General features: G+C 40.5%; 1 protein-coding gene across 1 annotated transcript in view; it reads right to left on the bottom strand.

Moving 5' to 3' along the window:
- ANKRD52 (ankyrin repeat domain 52) overlaps nt 1–27806 on the bottom strand; it is a 374590-nt gene that overhangs the window by 166172 nt on the left and 180612 nt on the right. The window contains exon 14 of the mRNA XM_053705506.1: nt 16470–16541. Coding sequence (XP_053561481.1) covers nt 16470–16541 — 72 coding nt within the window. The remainder of the gene's footprint in view (nt 1–16469; nt 16542–27806) is intronic.

The raw sequence follows: 27806 nt of genomic DNA, 5'->3' as shown, positions 1-27806 counted from the left end.
ATAATATCCTGGGAATCCTGACTTTACTCCATGAGTAACCCTTGGATTCACACCAATGAAGATATTTACACCATATCTTATGATAGATTTTCCTGGTGACAGGCTTTCGAGCCTGAATTAAGGTATCAATGACCGACTCTGAGAAACCACGTTTTGATAAAAAAAAGCGTTCAATCTCCAAGCAGTCAGACGCAGAGAAATTAGACTTGGATGGTTGAAAGGATCCTGAAGTAGAAGGTCCTGCCTCAGCGGCAGAGTCCATGGTGGAAGGGATGACATGTTCACCAGATCTGCATACCAAGTCCTGCGTGGCCACGCAGGTGCTATCAAAATCACCGAAGCTCTCTCCTGCTTGATCTTGGCAATCAGACGAGGGAGCAGAGGAAACGGTGGAAACACATAAGCCAGGTTGAAGGACCAAGGCGCTGCTAGAGCATCTATCAGCGCTGCCTTGGGATCCCTGGACCTGGATCCGTAACAAGGAAGCTTGGCGTTCTGACGAGACGCCATGAGATCCAGTTCTGGTTTGCCCCAAAGTTGAATCAACTGTGCAAACACCTCCGGATGAAAAGTCTGTCGACTTTGAATAATCTGCCTCCCAGTTCTCTACTCCTGGAATATGGATATCTGATAGATGGCAAGAGTGAACCTCTGCCCATAGAATTATTTTTGAAACCTCCAACATTGCTAGGGAACTCCTTGTTCCCCCTTGATGGTTGATGTAGGCTACAGACGTGATATTGTCTGACTGAAATCTGATGAACCTGACCGCAGCAAGCTGAGGCCAAGCCTGAAGAGCATTGAATATCGCTCTTAGTTCCAGAATGTTTATCTGAAGGAGTGCCTCCTCCTGAGTCCACAAGCCCTGAGCCTTCAGGGAGTTCCAGACTGCACCCCAGCCCAGAAGGCTGGCATCTGTCGTTACTATTGTCCAATCTGGCCTGCGGACGGTCATACCCTTGGACAGATGGACCCGAGATAGCCACCAGAGAAGAGAATCTCTGGTCTCTTGATCCAGATTTAGTAGAGGGGACAAATCTGTGTAATCCCCATTCCACTGACTGAGCATGCAAAGTTGCAGCGGTCTGAGATGTAGGCGGGCAAACGGCACTATGTCCATTACCGCTACCATTAAGCCGATTACTTCCATAAACTGAGCCACTGAAGGGCGAGTAGTAGAATAAAGAACACGGCAGGAAACAGAATTTATGCTTACCTGATAAATTACCTTCTCCAACGGTGTGTCGGTCCACGGCGTCATCCTTACTTGTGGGAATATCTCTTCCCCAACAGGAAATGGCAAAGAGTCCCAGCAAAGCTGGCCATATAGTCCCTCCTAGGCTCCGCCCACCCCAGTCATTCGACCGACGTACAGGAGGAAAAATATAGGAGAAACCATATGGTACCGTGGTGACTGTAGTTAGAGAAAATAATTCATCAGACCTGATTAAAAAACCAGGGCGGGCCGTGGACCGGACACACCGTTGGAGAAAGTAATTTATCAGGTAAGCATAAATTCTGTTTTCTCCAACATTGGTGTGTCCGGTCCACGGCGTCATCCTTACTTGTGGGAACCAATACCAAAGCTTTAGGACACGGATGAAGGGAGCGAGCAAATCAGGTTACCTAAACGGAAGGCACCACGGCTTGCAAAACCTTTCTCCCAAAAATAGCCTCCGAAGAAGCAAAAGTATCAAATTTGTAAAATTTGGCAAAAGTGTGCAGTGAAGACCAAGTCGCTGCCTTACATATCTGGTCAACAGAAGCCTCGTTCTTGAAGGCCCATGTGGAAGCCACAGCCCTAGTGGAGTGAGCTGTGATTCGTTCAGGAGGCTGCCGTCCGGCAGTCTCATAAGCCAATCGGATGATGCTTTTAAGCCAAAAGGAAAGAGGTAGAAGTCGCTTTTTGACCTCTCCTTTTACCAGAATAAACAACAAACAAGGAAGATGTTTGTCTGAAATCTTTTGTAGCCTCTAAATAGAATTTTAGAGCACGGACAACATCCAAATTGTGTAACAAACGTTCCTTCTTTGAAACTGGATTCGGACATAAAGAAGGTACAACTATCTCCTGGTTAATATTCTTGTTAGAAACAACCTTTGGAAGAAAACCAGGCTTAGTACGCAAAACCACCTTATCTGCATGGAACACCAGATAGGGCGGAGAACACTGCAGAGCAGATAACTCTGAAACTCTTCTAGCAGAAGAAATAGCAACCAAAAACAAAACTTTCCAAGATAGTAACTTAATATCTATGGAATGTAAAGGTTCAAACGGAACCCCTTGAAGAACTGAAAGAACTAGATTTAGACTCCAGGGAGGAGTCAAAAGGTCTGTAAACAGGCTTGATCCTAACCAGAGCCTGAACAAATGCTTGAACATCTGGCACAGCTGCCAGTCTTTTGTGTAGTAAGACAGATAAAGCAGAGATCTGTCCCTTTAGAGAACTTGAAGATAATCCTTTCTCCAAACCTTCTTGTAGAAAGGAGAGAATCTTAGGAATTTTTATCTTATTCCATGGGAATCCTTTGGATTCACACCAACAGATATATCTTTTCCATATTTTATGGTAAATCTTTCTAGTTACCGGTTTTCTGGCCTGAACCAGAGTATCTATCACAGAATCTGAAAACCCACGCTTCGATAGAATCAAGCGTTCAATCTCCAAGCAGTCAGCTGGAGGGAGACCAGATTTGGATGTTCGAATGGACCCTGAACAAGAAGGTCCTGTCTCAAAGGTAGCTTCCATGGTGGAACCGATGACATATTCACCAGGTCTGCATACCAAGTCCTGCGTGGCCACGCAGGAGCTATCAAGATCACCGAGGCCATCTCCTGTTTGATCCTGGCTACCAGCCTGGGAATGAGAGGAAACGGTGGAAATACATAAGCTAGGTTGAAGGTCCAAGGTGCTACTAGTGCATCTACTAGAGTCGCCTTGGGATCCCTGGATCTGGACCCGTAGCAAGGAACCTTGAAGTTCTGACGAGACGCCATCAGATCCATGTCTGGAATGCCCCATAATTGAGTTAGTTGGGCAAAGATCTCCGGGTGGAGTTCCCATTCCCCCGGATGGAATGTCTGACAACTCAGATAATCTGCTTCCCAGTTTTCCACACCTGGGATGTGGATCGCAGATGGCAGGAGTGATCCTCCGCCCATTGAATTATTTTGGTCACTTCTTTCATCGCCAGGGAACTCCTTGTTCCCCCCTGATGATTGATGTACGCAACGGTCGAGATGTTGTCTGATTGGAATCTTATGAATCTGGCCTTTGCTAGCTGAGGCCAAGCCCTGAGAGCATTGAAGATCGCTCTTAGTTCCAGAATGTTTATCGGGAGAAGAGACTCTTCCCAAGACCATAGTCCCTGAGCTTTCAGGGACTCCCAGACCGCTCCCCAGCCCACTAGACTGGCGTCGGTCGTGACAATGACCCACTCTGGTCTGCGGAAGCTCATTCCCTGGGATAGATGGTCCAGGGTCAGCCACCAACGGAGTGAATCTCTGGTCTTCTGATCTACTTGAATCATTGGAGACAAGTCTGTATAGTCCCCATTCCACTGTTTGAGCATGCACAGTTGTAATGGTCTTAGATGAATTCGTGCAAAAGGAACTATGTCCATTGCTGCAACCATCAAGCCTACTACTTCCATGCACTGCGCTATGGAAGGACGTGGAACAGAATGAAGAACTTGACAAGTGCTTAGAAGTTTTGACTTTCTGACCTCTGTCAGAAAAATCCTCATTTCTAAGGAATCTATTATTGTTCCCAAGAAGGGAACTCTTGTTGACGGAGACAGAGAACTCTTTTCTATGTTCACCTTCCATCCGTGTGATCTGAGAAAGGCCAGAACAATGTCTGTTTGAGCCTTTGCTTTTGACAGGGACGACGCTTGTATTAGAATGTCGTCCAAGTAAGGTACTACTGCAATGCCCCTCGGTCTTAGAACCGCTAGAAGGGACCCTAGTACCTTTGTGAAAATCCTTGGAGCAGTGGCTAACCCGAATGGGAGGGCCACAAACTGGTAATGTTTGTCCAGAAAGGCGAACCTTAGGAACTGATGATGTTCTTTGTGGATAGGAATATGTAGGTATGCATCCTTTAGATCCACGGTAGTCATAAATTGACCTTCCTGGATAGTGGGTAGAATCGTTCGAATGGTTTCCATCTTGAACGATGGTACCCTGAGAAATTTGTTTAGGATCTTCAAATCCAAAATTGGTCTGAAAGTACCCCATTCCTTGTTCCTTTATTGGAACTGGGTGTATCACTCCCATCTTTAACAGGTCTTCTACACAATGTAAGAACGCCTTTCTCTTTATTTGGTTTAAGGATAAGTGAGACATGTGGAACCTTCCCCTTGGGGGTAGTTCCTTGAATTCTAGAAGATAACCCTGAGAAACTATTTCTAGCATCCAGGGATCCTGAACATCTCTTGCCTGAGCAAAAGAGAGAGAGTCTGCCCCCTACTAGATCCGGTCCCGGATCGGGGGCTACTCCTTCATGCTGTTTTGTTAGCAGCAGCAGGCTTCTTGGCCTGCTTACCCTTGTTCCAGCATTGCATCGGTTTCCAGGCTGGTTTGGGTTGTGAGGCATTACCCTCTTGCTTAGAGGATGCAGAATTAGAGGACGGTCCGTTCCTGAAATTGCGAAAGGAACGAAAATTAGACTTATTCTTGGCCTTGAAAGGCCTATCTTGTGGAAGGGCGTGGCCCTTACCCCAGTGATGTCTGAGATAATCTCTTTCAATTCTGATCCAAATAGAGTTTTACCTTTGAAAGGGATGTTAAGCAATTTTGTCTTGGATGACACATCCGCTGACCAAGACTTTAGCCAAAGCGCTCTGCGCGCCACGATTGCAAACCCTGAATTTTTTGCCGCTAATCTAGCTAATTGCAAAGCGGCATCTAAAATAAAAGAGTTAGCCAACTTAAGTGCATGAACTCTGTCCATAACCTCCTCATATGGAGTCTCTCTACTGAGCGACTTTTCTAGTTCCTCGAACCAGAACCACGCTGCTGTAGTGACAGGTACAATGCACGAAATGGGTTGTAGAAGGTAACCTTGCTGTACAAAAATCTTCTTAAGCAAACCCTCCAATTTTTTATCCATAGGATCTTTGAAAGCACAACTATCCTCGATAGGAATAGTAGTGCGTTTGTTTAGAGTAGAAACTGCCCCCTCGACCTTAGGGACTGTCTGCGATAAGTCCTTTCTGGGGTCGACCATAGGAAATAATTTCTTAAATATAGGGGGGGGGGGAACAAAAGGTATGCCGGGCTTTTCACACTCCTTATTCACTATGTCCGCCACCCGCTTGGGTATAGGAAAAGCGTCGGGGTGCACCGGAACCTCTAGGAACTTGTCCATCTTGCATAATTTCTCTGGAATGACCAAGTTGTCACAATCATCCAGAGTAGATAACACCTCCTTAAGAAGTGTGCGGAGATGTTCTAATTTAAATTTAAATGTCACATCATCAGGTTCAGCTTGTTGAGAAATTTTTCCTGAATCTGAAATTTCCCCATCTGACAAAACCTCCCTCATGGCCACTTCAGATTGGTGTGAGGGTATGACAGAACAATTATCATCAGTGCCCTCCTGCTCTTCAGTGTTAAAAACAGAGCAATCGCGCTTTCTCTGATATGTAGGCATTTTGGATAAAATATTTGCTATGGAGTTATCCATTACAGCCGTCAATTGTTGCATGGTAATAAGCATTGGCGCGCTAGATGTACTAGGGGCCTCTTGCGTGGGCAAAACTGGTGTAGACACAGTAGGAGATGATGTAGTATCATGTTTACTCCCCTCAATTGAGGAATCATCTTGGGCAATTTCATTATCTGTGGCAGTACTGTCCTTACTTTGTTTGGACGCTATGGCACAATTATCACACAAATTTAAATGGGGAGACACATTGGCTTTCATACATATAGAACATAGCTTATCCGAAGGCACAGACATGTTAAACAGGCTTAAACTTGTCAATAAAGCACAAAAAACGTTTTAAAACAAAACCGTTACTGTCTCTTTAAATTTTAAACAGAAAACACTTTATTACTGAATATGTGAAAAAGTATGAAGGAATTGTTCAAAAATTACCAATTTCACCACAGTGTCTTAAAGCATTAAGAGTATTGCACACCAAATTTCAGAGCTTTAACCCTTAAAATAACGGAACTGGAGCCGTTTACAAATTTAACCCCTATACAGTCCCAGCTATAGCCTTTGCTGAGACCCAACCAAGCCCAGAGGGGAATAAGATACCAAGTGACGCCTTCTAGAAACTTTTCCAGCTACTTTCAGGTCCTCACACATGCATCTGCATGTCCTGCTCTCAAAAAACAACTGCGCAGTAATGGCGCGAAAATGAGGCTCAGCCTACAACTGGGAAGGCCCCCTGACTGGAAAAGGTGTCTAACATAGTGCCTGCCGTTAATAAACGTTCCCCAAGTTTATAAATGTGAATTATCAGCATAAACATGAATAAAATGCCCAAATAAAGCAATCGATTTAGCCCATAAAAGTGTCTACCAGTTTTATCGCCCATATTAAGCCCTTTATTCTGTTTGTTTGACTAAGAAAATGGCTTACCGGTCCCCATGAGGGGAAATGACAGCCTTCCAGCATTACATGGTCTTGTTAGAAATATGGCTAGTCATACCTTAAGCAGAAAAGTCTGTTAACTGTTTCCCCCAACTGAAGTTACTTCATCTCAACAGTCCTGTGTGGAAACAGCAATCGATTTTAGTTACTGTCTGCTAAAATCATCTTCCTCTCACAAACAGAAATCTTCATCTTTTTCTGTTTCAGAGTAAATAGTACATACCAGCACTATTTTAAAATAACAAACACTTGATAGAAGAATCAAAAACTACATTTAAACACCAAAAAACTCTTAACCATCTCCGTGGAGATGTTGCCTGTGCAACGGCAAAGAGAATGACTGGGGTGGGCGGAGCCTAGGAGGGACTATATGGCCAGCTTTGCTGGGACTCTTTGCCATTTCCTGTTGGGGAAGAGATATTCCCACAAGTAAGGATGACGCCGTGGACCGGACACACCAATGTTGGAGAAATTTAGAAGTTTTGACAACCTGGCCTCTGTCAGGTAAATCTTCATAGGAAGGAAAATCTTGTGAGAGGGGATAGAGAACTCTTTTCTTTGTTCACTTTCCACCCATGAGACCTCAGGAATGCCAGCACAATGTCCGTATGGGACCTGGCGATTTGAAAATTCGACGCCTGTATCAGAATGTCGTCTAGGTATGGGGCTACTGCTATACCCTGCTGCCTTAGGACCGCTAGGAGTGACCCTAGAACCTTCGTAAAGATTCTTGGTGCCGTAGCTAACCCAAAGGGGAGAGCCACAAACTGGTAATGCCTGTCTAGGAAGGCGAACCTGAGAAACCGATGATGATCTCTGTGTATCGGAATGTGCAGATAAGCATCCTTTAAGTCCATGGTAGTCATATATTGACCCTCCTGGATCATAGGTAGGATGGTTCGAATAGTCTCCATCTTGAAGGATGGGACCCTGAGAAATTTGTTTAGGATCTTGAGAGCTAAGATTGGTCTGAAGGTTCCCTCTTTCTTGGGAACCACGAACAGATTTGAATAGAAGCCTTGCCCTTGTTCCTCCTTTGGAACTGGGTGAATCACTCCCATAACTAGGAGGTCTTGAACACAATGTAAGAATGCCTCTCTCTTTATCTGGTTTGCAGATAATTGTGAGAGATGAAATCTTCCTTTTGGGGGAAGAAGCTTTGAAGTCCAGAAGATATCCCTGGGACACAATTTCCAACGCCCAGGGATCCTGGACATCTCTTACCCAAGCCTGGGCGAAGAGAGAAAGTCTGTCCCCTACTAGATCCGTTACCGGATCGGGGGCTGATCTTTCATGCTGTCTTAGAGGCAGCAGCAGGTTTTTTGGCCTGCTTTCCTTTGTTCCAAGCCTGGTTAGGTCTCCAGACCGGCTTGGACTGGGCAAAATTTCCCTCTTGTTTTGTATAAGAGGAAGTTGAAGCTGCGCCACTCTTGAAGTTTTGAAAGGCACGAAAATTAGGCTGTTTGGTCCTTAATTTGTTGGACCTATCCTGAGGAAGGGCGTGACCTTTTCCTCCAGTAATATCAGAAATGATCTCCTTCAGTCCAGGCCCGAATAGGGTCTGCCCCATGAAGGGAATGTTGAGAAGCTTAGACTTTGAAGTAACGTCAGCTGACCAGGATTTAAGCCATAGCGCCCTACGCGCCTGAATAGCAAAACCTGAATTTTTAGCCGTTAGCTTGGTTAAATGAACAACGGCGTCAGAAACAAATGAATTGGCTAGCTTAAGGGCCTTAAGCTTGTCAATATTATCTTCCAACAGGGTTTCAACCTGTAGAGCCTCCTCTAGAGACTCAAACCAGAAAGCCGCAGCAGCAGTGACTGGGGCAATGCATGCAAGAGGCTGGAGAATAAAACCTTGTTGAATAAAAATTTTCTTAAGGTAACCCTCTAATTTTTTGTCCACTGGATCTAGAAACGCACAACTGTCCTCGACAGGGATAGTGGTACGCTTAGCTAGAGTAGAAACTGCTCCCTCCACCTTAGGGACCGTCTGCCACAAGTCCCATGTAGCGGCGTCTATGGGAAACATCTTTTTAAAAACAGGAGGGGGAGAGAACGGTACACCTGGTCTATCCCATTTCTTAGTAATAATCTCAGAAAACCTCTTAGGGATTGGAAAAAACATAATTTATGTAAGAACTTACCTGATAAATTCATTTCTTTCATATTAGCAAGAGTCCATGAGCTAGTGATGTATGGTGATAAGAAAAAGGTGCGAAAGCATATAAAATAAGGAATTGGAATAATTGTGCTTTATACAAAAAAATCATAACCACCACAAAAAAAAGGGCGGGCCTCATGGACTCTTGCTAATATGAAAGAAATGAATTTATCAGGTAAGTTCTTACATAAATTATGTTTTCTTTCATGTAATTAGCAAGAGTCCATGAGCTAGTGACGTATGGGATAATGACTACCCAAGATGTGGATCTTTCCACGCAAGAGTCACTAGAGAGGGAGGGATAAAATAAAGACAGCCAATTCCTGCTGAAAATAATCCACACCCAAAATAAAGTTTAATGAAAAACATAAACAGAAGATTCAAACTGAAACCGCGGCCTGAAGTACTTTTCTACCAAAAACTGCTTCAGAAGAAGAAAATACATCAAAATGGTAGAATTTAGTAAAAGTATGCAAAGAGGACCAAGTTGCTGCTTTGCAAATCTGATCAACCGAAGCTTCATTCCTAAACGCCCAGGAAGTAGAAACTGACCTAGTAGGATGAGCTGTAATCCTTTGAGGCGGAGTTTTACCCGACTCGACATAGGCATGATGAATTAAAGATTTCAACCAAGATGCCAAAGAAATGGCAGAAGCTTTCTGGCCTTTTCTAGAACCGGAAAAGATAACAAATAAGTATTTCGGAAAGACTTAGTAGCTTCAACATAATATTTCAAAGCTCTAACAACATCCAAAGAATGTAACGATTTCTCCTTAGAATTCTTAGGATTAGGACATAATGAGGGAACCACAATTTCTCTACTAATGTTGTTGGAATTCACAACCTTAGGTAAAAATTGAAAAGAAGTTTGCAACACCGCCTTATCCTGATGAAAACTCAGAAAAGGAGACTCACAAGAAAGAGCAGATAATTCAGAGACTCTTCTGGCAGAAGAGATCGCCAAAAGGAACAAAACTTTCCAAGAAAGTAATTTAATGTCCAATGAATGCATGGGTTCAAAAGGAGGAGCTTGAAGAGCCCCCAGAACCAAATTCAAACTCCAAGGAGGAGAAATTGACTTAATGACAGGTTTTATACGAACCAAAGCTTGTACAAAACAATGAATATCAGGAAGATTAGCAATCTTTCTGTGAAAAAGAACAGAAAGAGCAGAGATTTGTCCTTTCAAAGAACTTGCGGATAAACCTTTATCTAAACCATCCTGAAGAAACTGTAAAATTCTCGGAATTCTAAAAGAATGCCAAGAAAAATGATGAGAAAGACACCAAGAAATATAAGTCTTCCAGACTCTATAATATATCTCTCTAGATACAGATTTACGAGCCTGTAACATAGTATTAATCACAGAGTCAGAGAAACCTCTTTGACCAAGAATCAAGCGTTCAATCTCCATACCTTTAAATTAAAGGATTTGAGATCCTGATGGAAAAAAGGACCTTGCGACAGAAGGTCTGGTCTTAGCGGAAGAGTCCACGGATGGCAAGAGGCCATCCGGACAAGATCTGCATACCAAAACCTGTGAGGCCATGCCGGAGCTACCAGCAGAACAAACGAGCATTCCTTCAGAATCTTGGAGATTACTCTTGGAAGAAGAACTAGAGGCGGAAAGATATAGGCAGGATGATACTTCCAAGGAAGTGATAATGCATCCACTGCTTCCGCCTGAGGATCCCGGGATCTGGACAGATACCTGGGAAGTTTCTTGTTTAGATGAGACGCCATCAGATCTATTTCTGGAAGCTCCCACATTTGAACAATCTGAAGAAATACCTCTGGGTGAAGAGACCATTCGCCCGGATGCAACGTTTGGCGACTGAGATAATCCGCTTCCCAATTGTCTATACCTGGGATATGAACCGCAGAGATTAGACAGGAGCTGGATTCCGCCCAAACCAGAATTCGAGATACTTCTTTCATAGCCAGAGGACTGTGAGTCCCTCCTTGATGATTGATGTATGCCACAGTTGTGACATTGTCTGTCTGAAAACAAATGAACGATTCTCTCTTCAGAAGAGGCCAAGACTGAAGAGCTCTGAAAATTGCACGGAGTTCCAAAATATTGATCGGTAATCTCACCTCCTGAGATTCCCAAACTCCTTGTGCCGTCAGAGATCCCCACACAGCTCCCCAACCTGTAAGACTTGCATCTGTTGAAATTACAGTCCAGGTCGGAAGAACAAAAGAAGCCCCCTGAATTAAACGATGGTGATCTGTCCACCACGTTAGAGAGTGTCGTACAATCGGTTTTAAAGATATTAATTGAGATATCTTTGTGTAATCCCTGCACCATTGATTCAGCATACAGAGCTGAAGAGGTCGCATGTGAAAACGAGCAAAGGGGATCGCGTCCGATGCAGCAGTCATAAGACCTAGAATTTCCATGCATAAGGCTACCGAAGGGAATGATTGTGACTGAAGGTTTCGACAAGCTGAAATCAATTTTAGACGTCTCTTGTCTGACAAAGACAGAGTCATGGACACTGAATCTATCTGGAAACCCAGAAAGGTTACCCTTGTCTGAGGAATCAATGAACTTTTTAGTGAATTGATCCTCCAACCATGATCTTGAAGAAACAACACAAGTCGATTCGTATGAGATTCTGCTAAATGTAAAGACTGAGCAAGTACCAAGATATCGTCCAAATAAGGAAATACCACAATACCCTGTTCTCTGATTACAGACAGAAGGGCACCGAGAACCTTTGTAAAAATTCTTGGAGCTGTAGCTACGCCAAACGGCAGAGCCACAAACTGGTAATGCTTGTCCAGAAAAGAGAATCTCAGGAACTGATAATGATCTGGATGAATCTGAATATGCAGATATGCATCCTGTAAATCTATTGTGGACATATAATGCCCTTGTTGAACAAAAGGCAAGATAGTCCTTACAGTTACCATTTTGAACGTTGGTATCCTTACATAACGATTCAATATTTTTAGATCCAGAACTGGTCTGAAGGAATTCTCCTTCTTTGGTACAATGAAGAGATTCAAATAAAACCCCAGCCCCTGTTCCAGAACTGGAACTGGCATAATTACTCCAGCCAACTCTAGATCTGAAACACATTTCAGAAATGCTTGAGCTTTCACTGGATTTACTGGGACACGGGAAAGAAAAAATCTCTTTGCAGGAGGTCTTATCTTGAAACCAATTCTGTACCCTTCTGAAACAATGTTCTGAATCCAAAGATTGTGAACAGAATTGATCCAAATTTCTTTGAAAAAACGTAACCTGCCACCTACCAGCTGAGCTGGAATGAGGGCCGCACCTTCATGTGGACTTAGAAGCTGGCTTTGCTTTCCTAGAAGGCTTAGATTTATTCCAGACTGGAGATGGTTTCCAAACTGAAACTGCTCCTGAGGATGAAGGATCAGGCTTTTGTTCTTTGTTGAAACGAAAGGAACGAAAACGATTATTAGCCCTGTTTTTACCCTTAGATTTTTTATCCTGTGGTAAAAAAGTTCCTTTCCCACCAGTAACAGTTGAGATAATAGAATCCAACTGAGAACCAAATAATTTGTTAGATTTTTTGCGCCAAAAAAGTCCGCGCCAAGAATGACGGAATAAAATGAAGCATTTTCAGCCCCCGCGAGCCTAACAGCCCACAGGGAAAAAAGTCAAATTTTTAAGGTAAGAAAAATAATTGATTCAAGTGCATTATCCCAAATATGAAACTGACTGTCTGAAAATAAGGAATGTTGAACATCCTGAGTCAAGGCAAATAAATGTTTAAATACATATATTTAGAACTTTATTAAAAAAGTGCCCAACCATAGCTTAGAGTGTCACAGAAAATAAGACTTACTTACCCCAGGACACTCATCTACATGTTTGTAGAAAGCCAAACCAGTACTGAAACGAAAATCAGCAGAGGTAATGGTATATATATATATATATATAAAAGAGTATATCGTCGATCTGAAAAGGGAGGTAAGAGATGAATCTCTACGACCGATAACAGAGAACCTATGAAATAGACCCAGTAGAAGGAGATCACTGCATTCAAAATAGGCAATACTCTCCTCACATCCCTCTGACATTCACTGCACGCTGAGAGGAAAACCGGGCTCCAACCTGCTGCGGAGCGCATATCAACGTAGAATCTAGCACAAACTTACTTCACCACCTCCATAGGAGGCAAAGTTTGTAAAACTGATTTGTGGGTGTGGTGAGGGGTGTATTTGTAGGCATTTTGAGGTTTGGGAAACTTTGCCCCTCCTGGTAGGAATGTATATCCCATACGTCACTAGCTCATGGACTCTTGCTAATTACATGAAAGAAACATCAGTGTAAGTAGGTACTGCATAGTATTTATCCAATCTACATAATTTCTCTGGGACTACAATAGCGTCACAGTCGTCCAGAGTTGATAAGACCTCCCTGAGCAAGATGCGTAGGTGTTCAAGCTTAAATTTAAATGTAGACATATCAGAATCAGGTTGAAGTATCTTCCCTGAATCAGAAAAATCACCCACAGATTGAAGCTCCCCTGCTTCGGCTTCAGTACATTGTGAGGGTGTATCAGACACAGCCACTAAAGCGTCAGAAAGCTCTGTATTTATTCTAGTCCCAGAGCTGTCTCGCTTTCCTTGTAATCCTGGCAGTTTAGATAATACCTCTGTAAGGGTATGACTCATAACTGCCGCCATGTCTTGTAAGGTATATGCAATGGGCACGCTAGATGTACTTGGCGTCCCCTGAGCGGGAGTTATAGGTTCTGACACGTGGGGAGAGTTAGACGGCATAACTTCCTCCTTGTCAATTTCTTCTGGTGATACATTTTTTAAAGCCAGAATAAGGTCTTTGTAATCTATAGTAAAATCAGTGCATTTGGTACACATTCTAAGAGGGGGTTCCACAATGGCTTCTAAACATAATGAACAATGAGTTTCCTCTATGTCAGACATGTTTAAACAGACTAGTAATGAGACCAGCAAGCTTGGAAAACACTTTAATAACTGAACAAGCAAAAAATAAAAACAGTACTGTGCCTTTAAGAGAAAAAAACAATCACAAACTGCAAAACAGTGAAAAAAGCAGTAAATTCTACGAAATTTTTACAGTGTGTATAATAGACTGAAATAGCATTGCAACCACTTGCAAATGGATGATTAACCCCTTAGTTTCAAAACTGGATCAAAAAAACGATATAACCGTTTTTAAACAGTCACAACCAACTGCCACAGCTCTACTGTGGCTCCTACCTGACCATACAACGACTTTGGAAGGCACAAAAACCCTTTAGAGGTGTCCTAAATGTCAGGGGACTCCTTCAGGGAAGCTGGATGTCTCAAGCTGCAAAAACTACTGCGCACTTAGGGCGCGAAAATAGGCCCCTCCCAACCTGTACTCACAGTGAGAGGGCCTTAAAAAACTATCCCTAGGCAAAATCTAGTCAGCCATGTGGAAAAATTGGACCCCAGAATAAAGTTTTATCACCATTAGTAATAAACGTTTATATACATCAAGCAAATGTTAAATCTATTAAGTAATGAGAGTAAATAACAAAAATATTACCCTTTACAGCAAGCATGATACCAGTCGTTATTAAATCACTGTAATCAGGCTTACCTTAAACAAATCAGGCACTGTCAGCATTTTCTAGTTTATCTCTCTAGAAAAATTTAAACTGCACATACCTCAGAGCAGGTAATCCTGCACGCTATTCCCCCAGCTGAAGTTACCCATCTCTTCAGTTATGTGTGAGAACAGCAGTGGACCTTAGTTACAAACCGCTAAGATCATCAAAAACCTCAGGCAGACTCTTCTTCAACTTTCTGCCCGAGGCCAAAATAGTACAACTCCGGTACCATTTGAAAATAATAAACTTTTGATTGAAGATAAACTACATTAATTCACCACATCTCTCTAGCTACTTCCCTTGCCGAGAGCTGCAAGAGAATGACTGGAGGTGGCAGTTAGGGGAGGAGCTATATAGACAGCTCTGCTGTGGGTGATCCTCTTGCAGCTTCCTGTTGGGAAGGAGTATATCCCACAAGTAATGGATGAATCCGTGGACTGGATACACCTTACAAGAGAAATAACACAAAAAAATGACTACCCAACAGTTTGACAAAAACTAGTGGTTGAATTAGTGCATGGAAAGTGTTAAAATACCAGCATTTGAAATACCCTAGGGTGTCTACTTTTCAAAAATATATGGTTTGATGGGGGCAAATTCCATTGGCCAGCTTCAGAAATGTCCCAAATAGGACATGGGTGCATGATGACCGATGTGAAAATTCCAAGTTGAAAATTTGGAATGCGCTCTCTAAACATAAGGCCTTTTAGCCCCCAGAGAACCCGACACACCTATACATGGGTGGTATCACTGTACCCAGGAGATGCTGCTGAAGACATATTAGGGTGTTATTTGGCAGTAACCCTTAACATTATCAGTAAATGTATTCTTAAATTGCTATTTTGTAAAAAAAAAAAAAATTTCCCCCCAAACTTTGGCATAGATTGGTGGTAAAATGGTCGCATGAAAAAAGTCAAAATACCCCAAGTTTAATACCTTAGGTTGTCTTCTTTTAAAAAATATATACATTTGAAGGGTTATTCAGGGATTCCTGACAGATATTGGTGTTACAATGTAACTATCGCCAATTTTGAAAAAACATGGTTTTGAAATAGCAAAGTGCTACTTGTACTTATTGCCCTATAACTTGCAAAAAAAGCAAAGAACATGTAAATATTGGGTATTTCAACTCAAGACAAAATTTAGAAACGGTTTAGCATTGGTATTTTATGGTGGTTGTAGAAGTGTAAGAGATTTTGTAAGATTTTGGGGCTCAAAAAGTTTTTTTCCATTTTTTCCTCATATTTTATAAAAAAAAATTATAGTAAATTATAATATATGATGAAAATAATGGCATCTTTAGAAAGTCCATTTAATGGTGAGAAAAACTGTATATAATATGTGTGGGTACAGTAAATGAGTAAGAGGAAAATTACAGTTAAACACAAACATCGCAGAAATGCAAAAATAGCCTTGGTCCCAGATGGTCAACAAATGGAAAAGTGGTCTGGTCACTAAGGGGTTAAAGGGACACTGAACCCAAATTTTTTCTTTCATGATTCAGACAGAGCATGCAATTTTAAGCAACTTTCTAATTTGCTCCTATTATCAATTTTTCTTCATTCTCTTGCTATCTTTATTTGATAAAGAAGGCATCTAAGCTAAGGAGCCAGGCAATTTTTGGTTCAGACCATGGACAGCACTTGTTTCATGGTGGGTGAATTAATCAACCAATTAGCAAAACCAACCGAGGTTGTTCACCAAAAATGGTCCGGCATCTAACCTTACATTCTTGCTTTTCAAATAAAGATACCAAGAGAACAAAGAAAATTTGATAATAGGAGTAAATTAGAAAGTTGCTTAAAATTGCATGCTCTATCTGAATCACAAAAGAAAAAATTTGGGTTCAGTGTCCCTTTAAGGTTTTCAGTCTGTTCTAATCGAATGGATTTGCAACTTAACACATTACCTTTCATGTTCTTTAAAAGAGACAGAAGTGGCTATTACTTTCTAAATGGTTAATAAGGAATCATTTTTTCATATTTAAATAAGAACAGCACTATACACCCCTTCTGTTTCGTTCATCTTAGCAGTTTCATTTATGCATCTGTAAGAGATAAAACAGATGTACAATTTTCCTGTTCTAATACTTACAGCTAAGTGCAAAGGGCTAACTGGTACAGTGCTTTCCACATCCTCCAGGCAGTTAAAAGACATTTCTAAGAGCTGGGGGAAAAAAAAAATATTATAAAATAAACCTTTCACTTAAAAGAGCCATATAAATATCAAGCACTAAAAATAAAATATGAACAACAAAAACATGCAAATGGGATATAAAAAGGACAACGAATATAAAAATGATATACTTAATTTAATTTATTCATCTTTCATTTAATTGTTTTATAAAGGGTGCCTCAAGTGGGTTAAAAGATCAGCCAAACACTTAATGCCAACTATCTATTAACATCATATGAAGAAACAGAGCATGCAATTCAGCCCCAATCGCTCTTTAGTAAACAAAAAGACAACTGATCCCTACAAGCGCATAGAGGGCAAATCTGGAAACATAAAATTGCTTTGCATTTCTAGAATTTAATCAAGACTATATGATTAAATATTTAAATCAAACACAAATCATAGTGTAAAACACTGTGACAATGTAAAATGGATTTAAAAGTAACTACAATTCTGTTTCTTCACATTCTTAGCAACAGCACACTTCTAGACCACTTAATAGTAAAGTTGTCCTCTTAAATGACAAGTAATTTCAGCACTACTGACCCTACAAGGTTAGGTGTTTAACTCTTGCAGAAGGGGTGTTTTAACACCTAAACTTGCACGCTAACTCGACAGGAGTTACGAAAATGTCACATTCCAATGTTCTTCGCATACAGAATTATGTACTTTTGTTGTATATATATATATATATATATATATATATATATATATATATATATATATATATATATATATATATATATATATATATATATATATATATATATACACACACACACACTTATATATCTATTCCTATAGATATGTAATTTAAATGAACATTATCATTCATATATATATTTATTTATTTGATAATAAAAAAGTACATTATTCTCTATGTGAAGAACATAGGAATGTAAAAACATAATTTATGTAAGAACTTACCTGATAAATTCATTTCTTTCATATTAGCAAGAGTCCATGAGCTAGTGACGTATGGGATATACATTCCTACCAGGAGGGGCAAAGTTTCCCAAACCTCAAAATGCCTATAAATACACCCCTCACCACACCCACAATTCAGTTTAACTAATAGCCAAGAAGTGGGGTGATAAAAAAGTGCGAAAGCATATAAAATAAGGAATTGGAATAATTGTGCTTTATACAAAAATCATAACCACCACAAAAAAAGGGTGGGCCTCATGGACTCTTGCTAATATGAAAGAAATGAATTTATCAGGTAAGTTCTTACATAAATTATGTTTTCTTTCATGTAATTAGCAAGAGTCCATGAGCTAGTGACGTATGGGATAATGATTACCCAAGATGTGGATCTTTCCACGCAAGAGTAACTAGAGAGGGAGGGATAAAATAAAGACAGCCAATTCCTGCTGAAAATAATCCACACCCAAAATAAAGTTTAATGAAAAACATAAGCAGAAGATTCAAACTGAAACCGCTGCCTGAAGTACTTTTCTACCAAAAACTGCTTCAGAAGAAGAAAATACATCAAAATGGTAGAATTTAGTAAAAGTATGCAAAGAGGACCAAGTTGCTGCTTTGCAAATCTGATCAATCGAAGCTTCATTCCTAAACGCCCAGGAAGTAGAAACTGACCTAGTAGAATGAGCTGTAATCCTTTGAGGCGGAGTTTTATCCGACTCAACATAGGCAAGATGAATTAAAGATTTCAACCAAGATGCCAAAGAAATGGCAGAAGCTTCCTGGCCTTTTCTAGAACCGGAAAAGATAACAAATAAACTAGAAGTCTTTCGGAAAGACTTAGTAGCTTCAACATAATATTTCAAAGCTCTAACAACATCCAAAGAATGTAACGATTTCTCCTTAGAATTCTTAGGATTAGGACATAATGAAGGAACCACAATTTCTCTACTAATGTTGTTGGAATTCACAACTTTAGGTAAAAATTCAAAAGAAGTTCGCAACACTGCCTTATCCTGATGAAAAATCAGAAAAGGAGACTCACAAGGAAGAGCAGATAATTCAGAAACTCTTCTGGCAGAAGAGATTGCCAAAAGGAACAAAACTTTCCAAGAAAGTAATTTAATGTCCAATGAATGCATAGGTTCAAACGGAGGAGCTTGAAGAGCCCCTAGAACCAAATTCAAACTCCAAGGAGGAGAAATTGACTTAATGACAGGTTTTATACGAACCAAAGCTTGTACAAAACAATGAATATCAGGAAGATTAGCAATCTTTCTGTGAAAAAGAACAGAAAGAGCAGAGATTTGTCCTTTCAAGGAACTTGCGGACAAACCTTTATCTAAACCATCCTGAAGAAACTGTAAAATTCTTGGAATTCTAAAAGAATGCCAAGAAAAATGATGAGAAAGACACCAAGAAATATAAGTCTTCCAGACTCTATAATATATCTCTCTGGATACAGATTTACGAGCCTGTAACATAGTATTAATCACAGAGTCAGAGAAATCTCTTTGACTAAGAATCAAGCGTTCAATCTCCATACCTTTAAATTTAAGGATTTGAGATCCTGATGGAAAAAATGGACCTTGCGACAGAAGGTCTGGTCGTAGCGGAAGAGTCCACGGATGGCAAGAGGCCATCCGGACAAGATCCGCATACCAAAACCTGTGAGGTCATGCCGGAGCTACTAGCAGAACAAACTAGCATTCCTTCAGAATCTTGGAGATTACTCTTGGAAGAAGAACTAGAGGCGGAAAGATATAAGCAGGATGATACTTCCAAGGAAGTGATAATGCATTCACTGCTTCCGCCTGAGGATCCCGGGATCTGGACAGATACCTGGGAAGTTTCTTGTTTAGATGAGACGCCATCAGATCTATTTCTGGAAGCTCCCATATTTGAACAATCTGAAGAAATACCTCTGGGTGAAGAGACCATTCGCCCGGATGCAACGATTGGCGACTGAGATAAACCGCTTCCCAATTGTCTATACCTGGGATATGAACCGCAGAGATTAGACAGGAGCTGGATTCCGCCCAAACCAGAATTCGAGATACTTCTTTCATAGCCAGAGGACTGTGAGTCCCTCCTTGATGATTGATGTATGCCACAGTTGTGACATTGTCTGTCTGAAAACAAATGAACGATTCTCTCTTCAGAAGAGGCCAAGACTGAAGAGCTCTGAAAATTGCACGGAGTTCCAAAATATTGATCGGTAATCTCACCTCCTGAGATTCCCAAACTCCTTGCGCCGTCAGAGATCCCCACACAGCTCCCCAACCTGTGAGACTTGCATCTGTTGAAATTACAGTCCAGGTCGGAAGCACAAAAGAAGCCCCCTGAATTAAACAATGGTGATCTGTCCACCACGTTAGAGAATGTCGTACAATCGGTTTTAAAGATATTAATTGAGATATCTTTGTGTAATCCCTGCACCATTGATTCAGCATACAGAGCTGAAGAGGTCGCATGTGAAAACGAGCAAAGGGGATCGCGTCCGATGCAGCAGTCATAAGACCTAGAATTTCCATGCATAAGGCTACCGAAGGGAATGATTGTGACTGAAGGTTTCGACAAGCTGAAATCAATTTTAGACGTCTCTTGTCTGTTAAAGACAGAGTCATGGACACTGAATCTATCTGGAAACCCAGAAAGGTTACCCTTGTCTGAGGAATCAATGAACTTTTTGGTAAATTGATCCTCCAACCATGATCTTGAAGAAACAACACAAGTCGATTCGTATGAGATTCTGCTAAATGTAAAGACTGAGCAAGTACCAAGATATCGTCCAAATAAGGAAATACCACAATACCCTGTTCTCTGATTACAGACAGAAGGGCACCGAGAACCTTTGTAAAAATTCTTGGAGCTGTAGCTAGGCCAAACGGCAGAGCCACAAACTGGTAATACTTGTCCAGAAAAGAGAATCTCAGGAACTGATAATGATCTGGATGAATCGGAATATGCAGATAAGCATCCTGTAAATCTATTGTGGACATATAATGCCCTTGCTGAACAAAAGGCAAGATAGTTCTTACAGTTACCATTTTGAACGTTGGTATCCTTACATAACGATTCAATATTTTTAGATCCAGAACTGGTCTGAAGGAATTCTCCTTCTTTGGTACAATGAAGAGATTTGAATAAAAACCCATCCCCTGTTCCAGAACTGGAACTGGCATAATTACTCCAGCCAACTCTAGATCTGAAACACAATTCAGAAATGCTTGAGCTTTCACTGGATTTACTGGGACACGGGAAAGAAAAAATCTCTTTGCAGGAGGTCTCATCTTGAAACCAATTCTGTACCCTTCTGAAACAATGTTCTGAATCCAAAGATTGTGAACAGAATTGATCCAAATTTCTTTGAAAAAACGTAACCTGCCCCCTACCAGCTGAGCTGGAATGAGGGCCGCACCTTCATGTGGACTTAGAAGCAGGCTTTGTCTTTCTAGAAGGCTTGGATTTATTCCAGACTGGAGATGGTTTCCAAACTGAAACTGCTCCTGAGGATGAAGGATCAGGCTTTTGTTCTTTGTTGAAACGAAAGGAACGAAAACGATTATTAGCCCTGTTTTTACCCTTAGATTTTTTTATCCTGCGGTAAAAAAGTTCCTTTCCCACCAGTAACAGTTGAGATAATGGAATCCAACTGAGAACCAAATAATTTGTTACCCTGGAAAGAAATGGAAAGTAGAGTTGATTTAGAAGCCATATCAGCATTCCAGGTTTTAAGCCATAAAGCTCTTCTAGCTAAAATAGCTAGAGACATAAACCTGACATCAACTCTGATAATATCAAAAATGGCATCACAGATAAAATTATTAACATGCTGAAGAAGAATAATAATATTATGAGAATCATGATCTGTTACTTGTTGTGCTAAAGTTTCCAACCAAAAAGTTGAAGCTGCAGCAACATCAGCCAAATATATAGCAGGTCTAAGAAGATTACCTGAACACAGATAAGCTTTTCTTAGAAAGGATTCAATTTTCCTATCTAAAGGATCTTTAAACGAAGTACCATCTGACGTAGGAATAGTAGTACGTTTAGCAAGGGTAGAAAATAGCCCCATCAACTTTAGGGATTTTGTCCCAAAATTCTAATCTGTCAGACGGCACAGGATATAATTGCTTAAAACGTTTAGAAGGAGTAAATGAATTACCCAATTTATCCCATTCTCTGGAAATTACTTCAGAAATAGCATTAGGAACAGGAAAAACTTCTGGAATAACCACAGGAGATTTAAACACCTTATCTAAACGTTTAGAATTAGTATCAAGAGGACCAGAATCCTCAATTTCTAAAGCAATTAGTACTTCTTTAAGTAAAGAACGAATAAATTCCATTTTAAATAAATATGAAGATTTATCAGCATCAATCTCTGAGACAGAATCCTCTGAACCAGAAGAGTCATCAGAATCAGAATGATGATGTTCATTTAAAAATTCATCTGTAGAGAGAGAAGTTTTAAAAGATTTTTTATGTTTACTAGAAGGAGAAATAACAGACATAGCCTTCTTGATGGATTCAGAAACAAAATCTCTTATGTTATCAGGAACATTCTGCACCTTAGATGTTGAGGGAACTGCAACAGGCAATGGTACATTACTAAAGGAAATATTATCTGCTTTAACAAGTTTGTCATGAAAATTAATACAAACAACAGCCGGAGGAATAGCTACCAAAAGATTACAGCAGATACACTTAGCTTTGGTAGTTCCAGCACTAGACAGCGATTTTCCTGAAGTATCTTCTGATGTGAGACATCTTGCAATATGTAAGAGAAAAAACAACATATAAAGCAAAATTGATCAAATTCCTTAAATGACAGTTTCAGGAATGGGAAAAAATGCCAATAAACAAGCTTCTAGTAACCAGAAGCAAAGAAAAAATGAGACTGAAATAATGGAGACAAAAGCAACGCCCATATTTTTTGGCGCCAAATAATACGCCCACATTGTTTGGCGCCCACATCCGGAACGCCGACATTTTTGGCGCAAAAGGACGTCAAAAGCACAAACTTACTTCACCACCTCCATAGGAGGCAAAGTTTGTAAAACTGAATTGTGGGTGTGGTGAGGGGTGTATTTATAGGCATTTTGAGGTTTGGGAAACTTTGCCCCTCCTGGTAGGAATGTATATCCCATACGTCACTAGCTCATGGACTCTTGCTAATTACATAAAAGAAATATGCTTAACACGCATCGGGGTTCACCATTTAGGTTTAGCGCGGTCAGGTTAGCACTCATGAAGAATTGCTAACTTCAATGCGCTACATAGCTTTTATTTATTAGCTTATGTCCAATCTGTAGATCCACTTACTTTCAAGCTGAAGCAACCTGTGGAACGTCACTGTGGCCAATTCAAACATGCCATCTCGAGCCTGAAATCAATGCTTATAGATCATATACCCCCTATGCCTAGGGGTGGCAATCGAGTAAGACTACTGCTTCTGCGTCAGCTTGAAAGTAAGTGGATCTACAGATTGGACATCTTAGCCCCAAAGGGTTTGAATACCTCCCTGGATTTTAGCCCCTTCTACTAGGATGGATAATAATACACGCGTTCCAGCCTCCCTGACTATATTCCTATGGACTGGGGTATATATGGACTTGTATATGTCTATGGGTCTCACTATGAATGACAGTTTCTACAATAATCCTATGAGACGAGAAGCATAATGTAAAGGATAAAAAGTAGCTGGTATAAATTGGCAATATAAGGTTATATGATATTGTATAGGACATTCTAAATAGTTCACATTGATTAGATGTGGGTTGTACATATGTTTGATATATCACATAGGGTATTATTCTTATTGTTCAATTTGATAGGGATTGTTGTAGGGGTGCTGCCGCAGAAGGGGGCACAATACTGATGCGCATGATATCCTGTTGGGATTAGTTACTGGATTCTACGTGAATCTGCATCATTATTTGAGCCTCCATACATCTGCGCTAGCATAACTATAGCGATCAGGATGTATCCGATATGAGTGGATCAGCTGACATTGCTGAGTGTGTACATGGGTTACTATGACAACAAGGGCATTGTGGTGAGGATGTTGCGCACAGTGATGCGCTATGATGACGTCAGACGCCCAATCTCGTTGACGGCAATCTACAAGCTGAACACTGAATAAGGAGAATATATAAGGGCACATTAGAAGTAAGTTTGTTAGGAGTTTTATAATTTGTTGTATATGTACTTTTCTGGCATTTGAAAAAGGTGCAGGAATGCACCGAAACGTCATGCTTTTTAAATGGATTTAATAAATTAATATTTTATAAAAGACCACTGAGTGCCTGCATCATTGGATGGATTATATAACATAATTTATGTAAGAACTTACCTGATAAATTCATTTCTTTCATATTAGCAAGAGTCCATGAGCTAGTGACGTATGGGATATACATTCCTACCAGGAGGGGCAAAGTTTCCCAAACCTCAAAATGCCTATAAATACACCCCTCACCACACCCACAATTCAGTTTAACGAATAGCCAAGAAGTGGGGTGATAAAAAAGTGCGAAAGCATAAAAAATAAGGAATTGGAATAATTGTGCTTTATACAAAATCATAACCACCACAAAAAAAGGGCGGGCCTCATGGACTCTTGCTAATATGAAAGAAATGAATTTATCAGGTAAGTTCTTACATAAATTATGTTTTCTTTCATGTAATTAGCAAGAGTCCATGAGCTAGTGACGTATGGGATAATGATTACCCAAGATGTGGATCTTTCCACACAAGAGTCACTAGAGAGGGAGGGATAAAATAAAGACAGCCAATTCCTGCTGAAAATAATCCACACCCAAAATAAAGTTTAAAGAAAAACATAAGCAGAAGATTCAAACTGAAACCGCTGCCTGAAGTACTTTTCTACCAAAAACTGCTTCAGAAGAAGAAAATACATCAAAATGGTAGAATTTAGTAAAAGTATGCAAAGAGGACCAAGTTGCTGCTTTGCAAATCTGATCAACCGAAGCTTCATTCCTAAATGCCCAGGAAGTAGAAACTGACCTAGTAGAATGAGCTGTAATTCTCTGAGGCGGAGTTTTACCCGACTCAACATAGGCAAGATGAATTAAAGATTTCAACCAAGATTCCAAAGAAATGGCAGAAGCTTTCTGGCCTTTTCTAGAACCGGAAAAGATAACAAATAGACTAGAAGTCTTTCTGAAAGATTTAGTAGCTTCAACATAATATTTCAAAGCTCTAACAACATCCAAAGAATGCAACGATTTCTCCTTAGAATTCTTAGGATTAGGACATAATGAAGGAACCACAATTTCTCTACTAATGTTGTTGGAATTCACAACTTTAGGTAAAAATTCAAAAGAAGTTCGCAACACCGCCTTATCCTGATGAAAAATCAGAAAAGGAGACTCACAAGAAAGAGCAGATAATTCAGAAACTCTTCTGGCAGAAGAGATGGCCAAAAGGAACAAAACTTTCCAAGAAAGTAATTTAATGTCCAATGAATGCATAGGTTCAAACGGAGGAGCTTGAAGAGCCCCCAGAACCAAATTCAAACTCCAAGGAGGAGAAATTGACTTAATGACAGGTTTTATACGAACCAAAGCTTGTACAAAACAATGAATATCAGGAAGAATAGCAATCTTTCTGTGAAAAAGAACAGAAAGAGCAGAGATTTGTCCTTTCAAGGAACTTGCGGACAAACCTTTATCTAAACCATCCTGAAGAAACTGTAAAATTCTCGGAATTCTAAAAGAATGCCAAGAAAAATGATGAGAAATACACCAAGAAATATAAGTCTTCCAGACTCTATAATATATCTCTCTAGATACAGATTTACGAGCCTGTAACATAGTATTAATCACAGCGTCAGAGAAACCTCTTTGACGAAGAATCAAGCGTTCAATCTCCATACCTTTAAATTTAAGGATTTCAGATCCTGATGGAAAAAAGGACCTTGCGACAGAAGGTCTGGTCTTAACGGAAGAGTCCACGGTTGGCAAGAGGCCATCCGGACAAGATCCGCATACCAAAACCTGTGAGGCCATGCCGGAGCTACCAGCAGAACAAACGAGCATTCCTTCAGAATCTTGGAGATTACTCTTGGAAGAAGAACTAGAGGCGGAAAGATATAGGCAGGATGATACTTCCAAGGAAGTGATAATGCATCCACTGCCTCCGCCTGAGGATCCCGGGATCTGGACAGATACCTGGGAAGTTTCTTGTTTAGATGGGACGCCATCAAATCTATTTCTGGAAATTCCCACATTTGAACGATCTGAAGAAACACCTCTGGGTGAAGAGACCATTCGCCCGGATGCAACGTTTGGCGACTGAGATAATCCGCTTCCCAATTGACTACACCTGGGATATGAACCGCAGAGATTAGACAGGAGATGGATTCTGCCCAAACCAAAATTCGAGATACTTCTTTCATAGCCAGAGGACTGTGAGTTCCTCCTTGATGATTGATGTATGCCACAGTTGTGACATTGTCTGTCTGAAAACAAATGAACGATTCTCTCTTCAGAAGAGGCCAAAACTGAAGAGCTCTGAAAATTGCACGGAGTTCCAAAATATTGATCGGTAATCTCACCTCCTGAGATTCCCAAACTCCTTGTGCCGTCAGAGATCCCCACACAGCTCCCCAACCTGTGAGACTTGCATCTGTTGAAATTACAGTCCAGGTCGGAAGCACAAAAGAAGCCCCCTGAATTAAACGATGGTGATCTGTCCACCACGTTAGAGAGTGTCGAACAATCGGTTTTAAAGATATTAATTGAGATATCTTTGTGTAATCCTTGCACCATTGATTCAGCATACAAAGCTGAAGAGGTCGCATGTGAAAACGAGCAAAGGGGATCGCGTCCAATGCAGCAGTCATAAGACCTAGAATTTCCATGCATAAGGCTACCGAAGGGAATGATTGTGACTGAAGGTTTCGACAAGCTGCCATCAGTTTCAGACGCCTCTTGTCTGTTAAAGACAGAGTCATGGACACTGAATCTATTTGGAAACCCAGAAAGGTTACCCTTGTCTGAGGAATCAATGAACTTTTTGGTAAATTGATCCTCCAACCATGATCTTGAAGAAACAACACAAGTCGATTCGCATGAAATTCTGCTAAATGTAAAGACTGAGCAAGTACCAAGATATCGTCCAAATAAGGAAATACCACAATACCCTGTTCTCTGATTACAGACAGAAGGGCACCGAGAACCTTTGTAAAAATTCTTGGAGCTGTAGCAAGGCCAAACGGCAGAGCCACAAACTGGTAATGCTTGTCCAGAAAAGAGAATCTCAGGAACCGATAATGATCCGGATGAATCGGAATATGCAGATATGCATCCTGTAAATCTATTGTGGACATATAATTCCCTTGCTGAACAAAAGGCAAGATAGTCCTTACAGTTACCATCTTGAACGTTGGTATCCTTACATAACGATTCAATATTTTTAGATCCAGAACTGGTCTGAAGGAATTCTCCTTCTTTGGTACAATGAAGAAATTTGAATAAAACCCCATCCCCTGTTCCTGAACTGGAACTGGCATAATTACTCCAGTCAACTCTAGATCTGAAACACAATTCAGAAATGCTTGAGCTTTTACTGGATTTACTGGGACACGGGAAAGAAAAAATCTCTTTGCAGGAGGTCTCATCTTGAAACCAATTCTGTACCCTTCTGAAACAATGTTCTGAATCCAAAGATTGTGAACAGAATTGATCCAAATTTCTTTGAAAAAACGTAACCTGCCCCCTACCAGCTGAGCTGGAATGAGGGCCGCACCTTCATGTGGACTTAGAAGCAGGCTTTGCCTTTCTGACTGGCTTGGATTTATTCCAGATTGGAGATGGTTTCCAAACTGAAACTGCTCCTGAGGATGAAGGATCAGGTTTTTGTTCTTTGTTGAAACGAAAGGAACGAAAACGATTATTAGCTCTGTTTTTACCCTTAGATTTTTTATCCTGTGGTAAAAAGGTGCCTTTCCCACCAGTAACAGTTGAAATAATAGAATCCAACTGAGAACCAAATAATTTGTTACCCTGGAAAGAAATGGAAAGTAGAGTTGATTTAGAAGCCATATCAGCATTCCAAGTCTTAAGCCATAAAGCTCTTCTAGCTAAAATAGCTAGAGACATAAACCTGACATCAACTCTGATAATATCAAAGATGGCATCACAGATAAAATTATTAGCATGCTGAAGAAGAATAATAATATCATGAGAATCATGATGTGTTACTTGTTGCGCTAAGGTTTCCAACCAAAAAGTTGAAGCTGCAGCAACATCAGCCAAAGATATAGCAGGTCTAAGAAGATTACCTGAACACAGATAAGCTTTTCTT

Source organism: Bombina bombina, chromosome 3, assembly GCF_027579735.1.
Source record: "Bombina bombina isolate aBomBom1 chromosome 3, aBomBom1.pri, whole genome shotgun sequence".
Lineage (NCBI taxonomy): Eukaryota > Metazoa > Chordata > Amphibia > Anura > Bombinatoridae > Bombina > Bombina bombina.
Note: the sequence above shows the minus strand (reverse complement) of the source record. Positions and strands in the feature narration are given on the sequence as shown.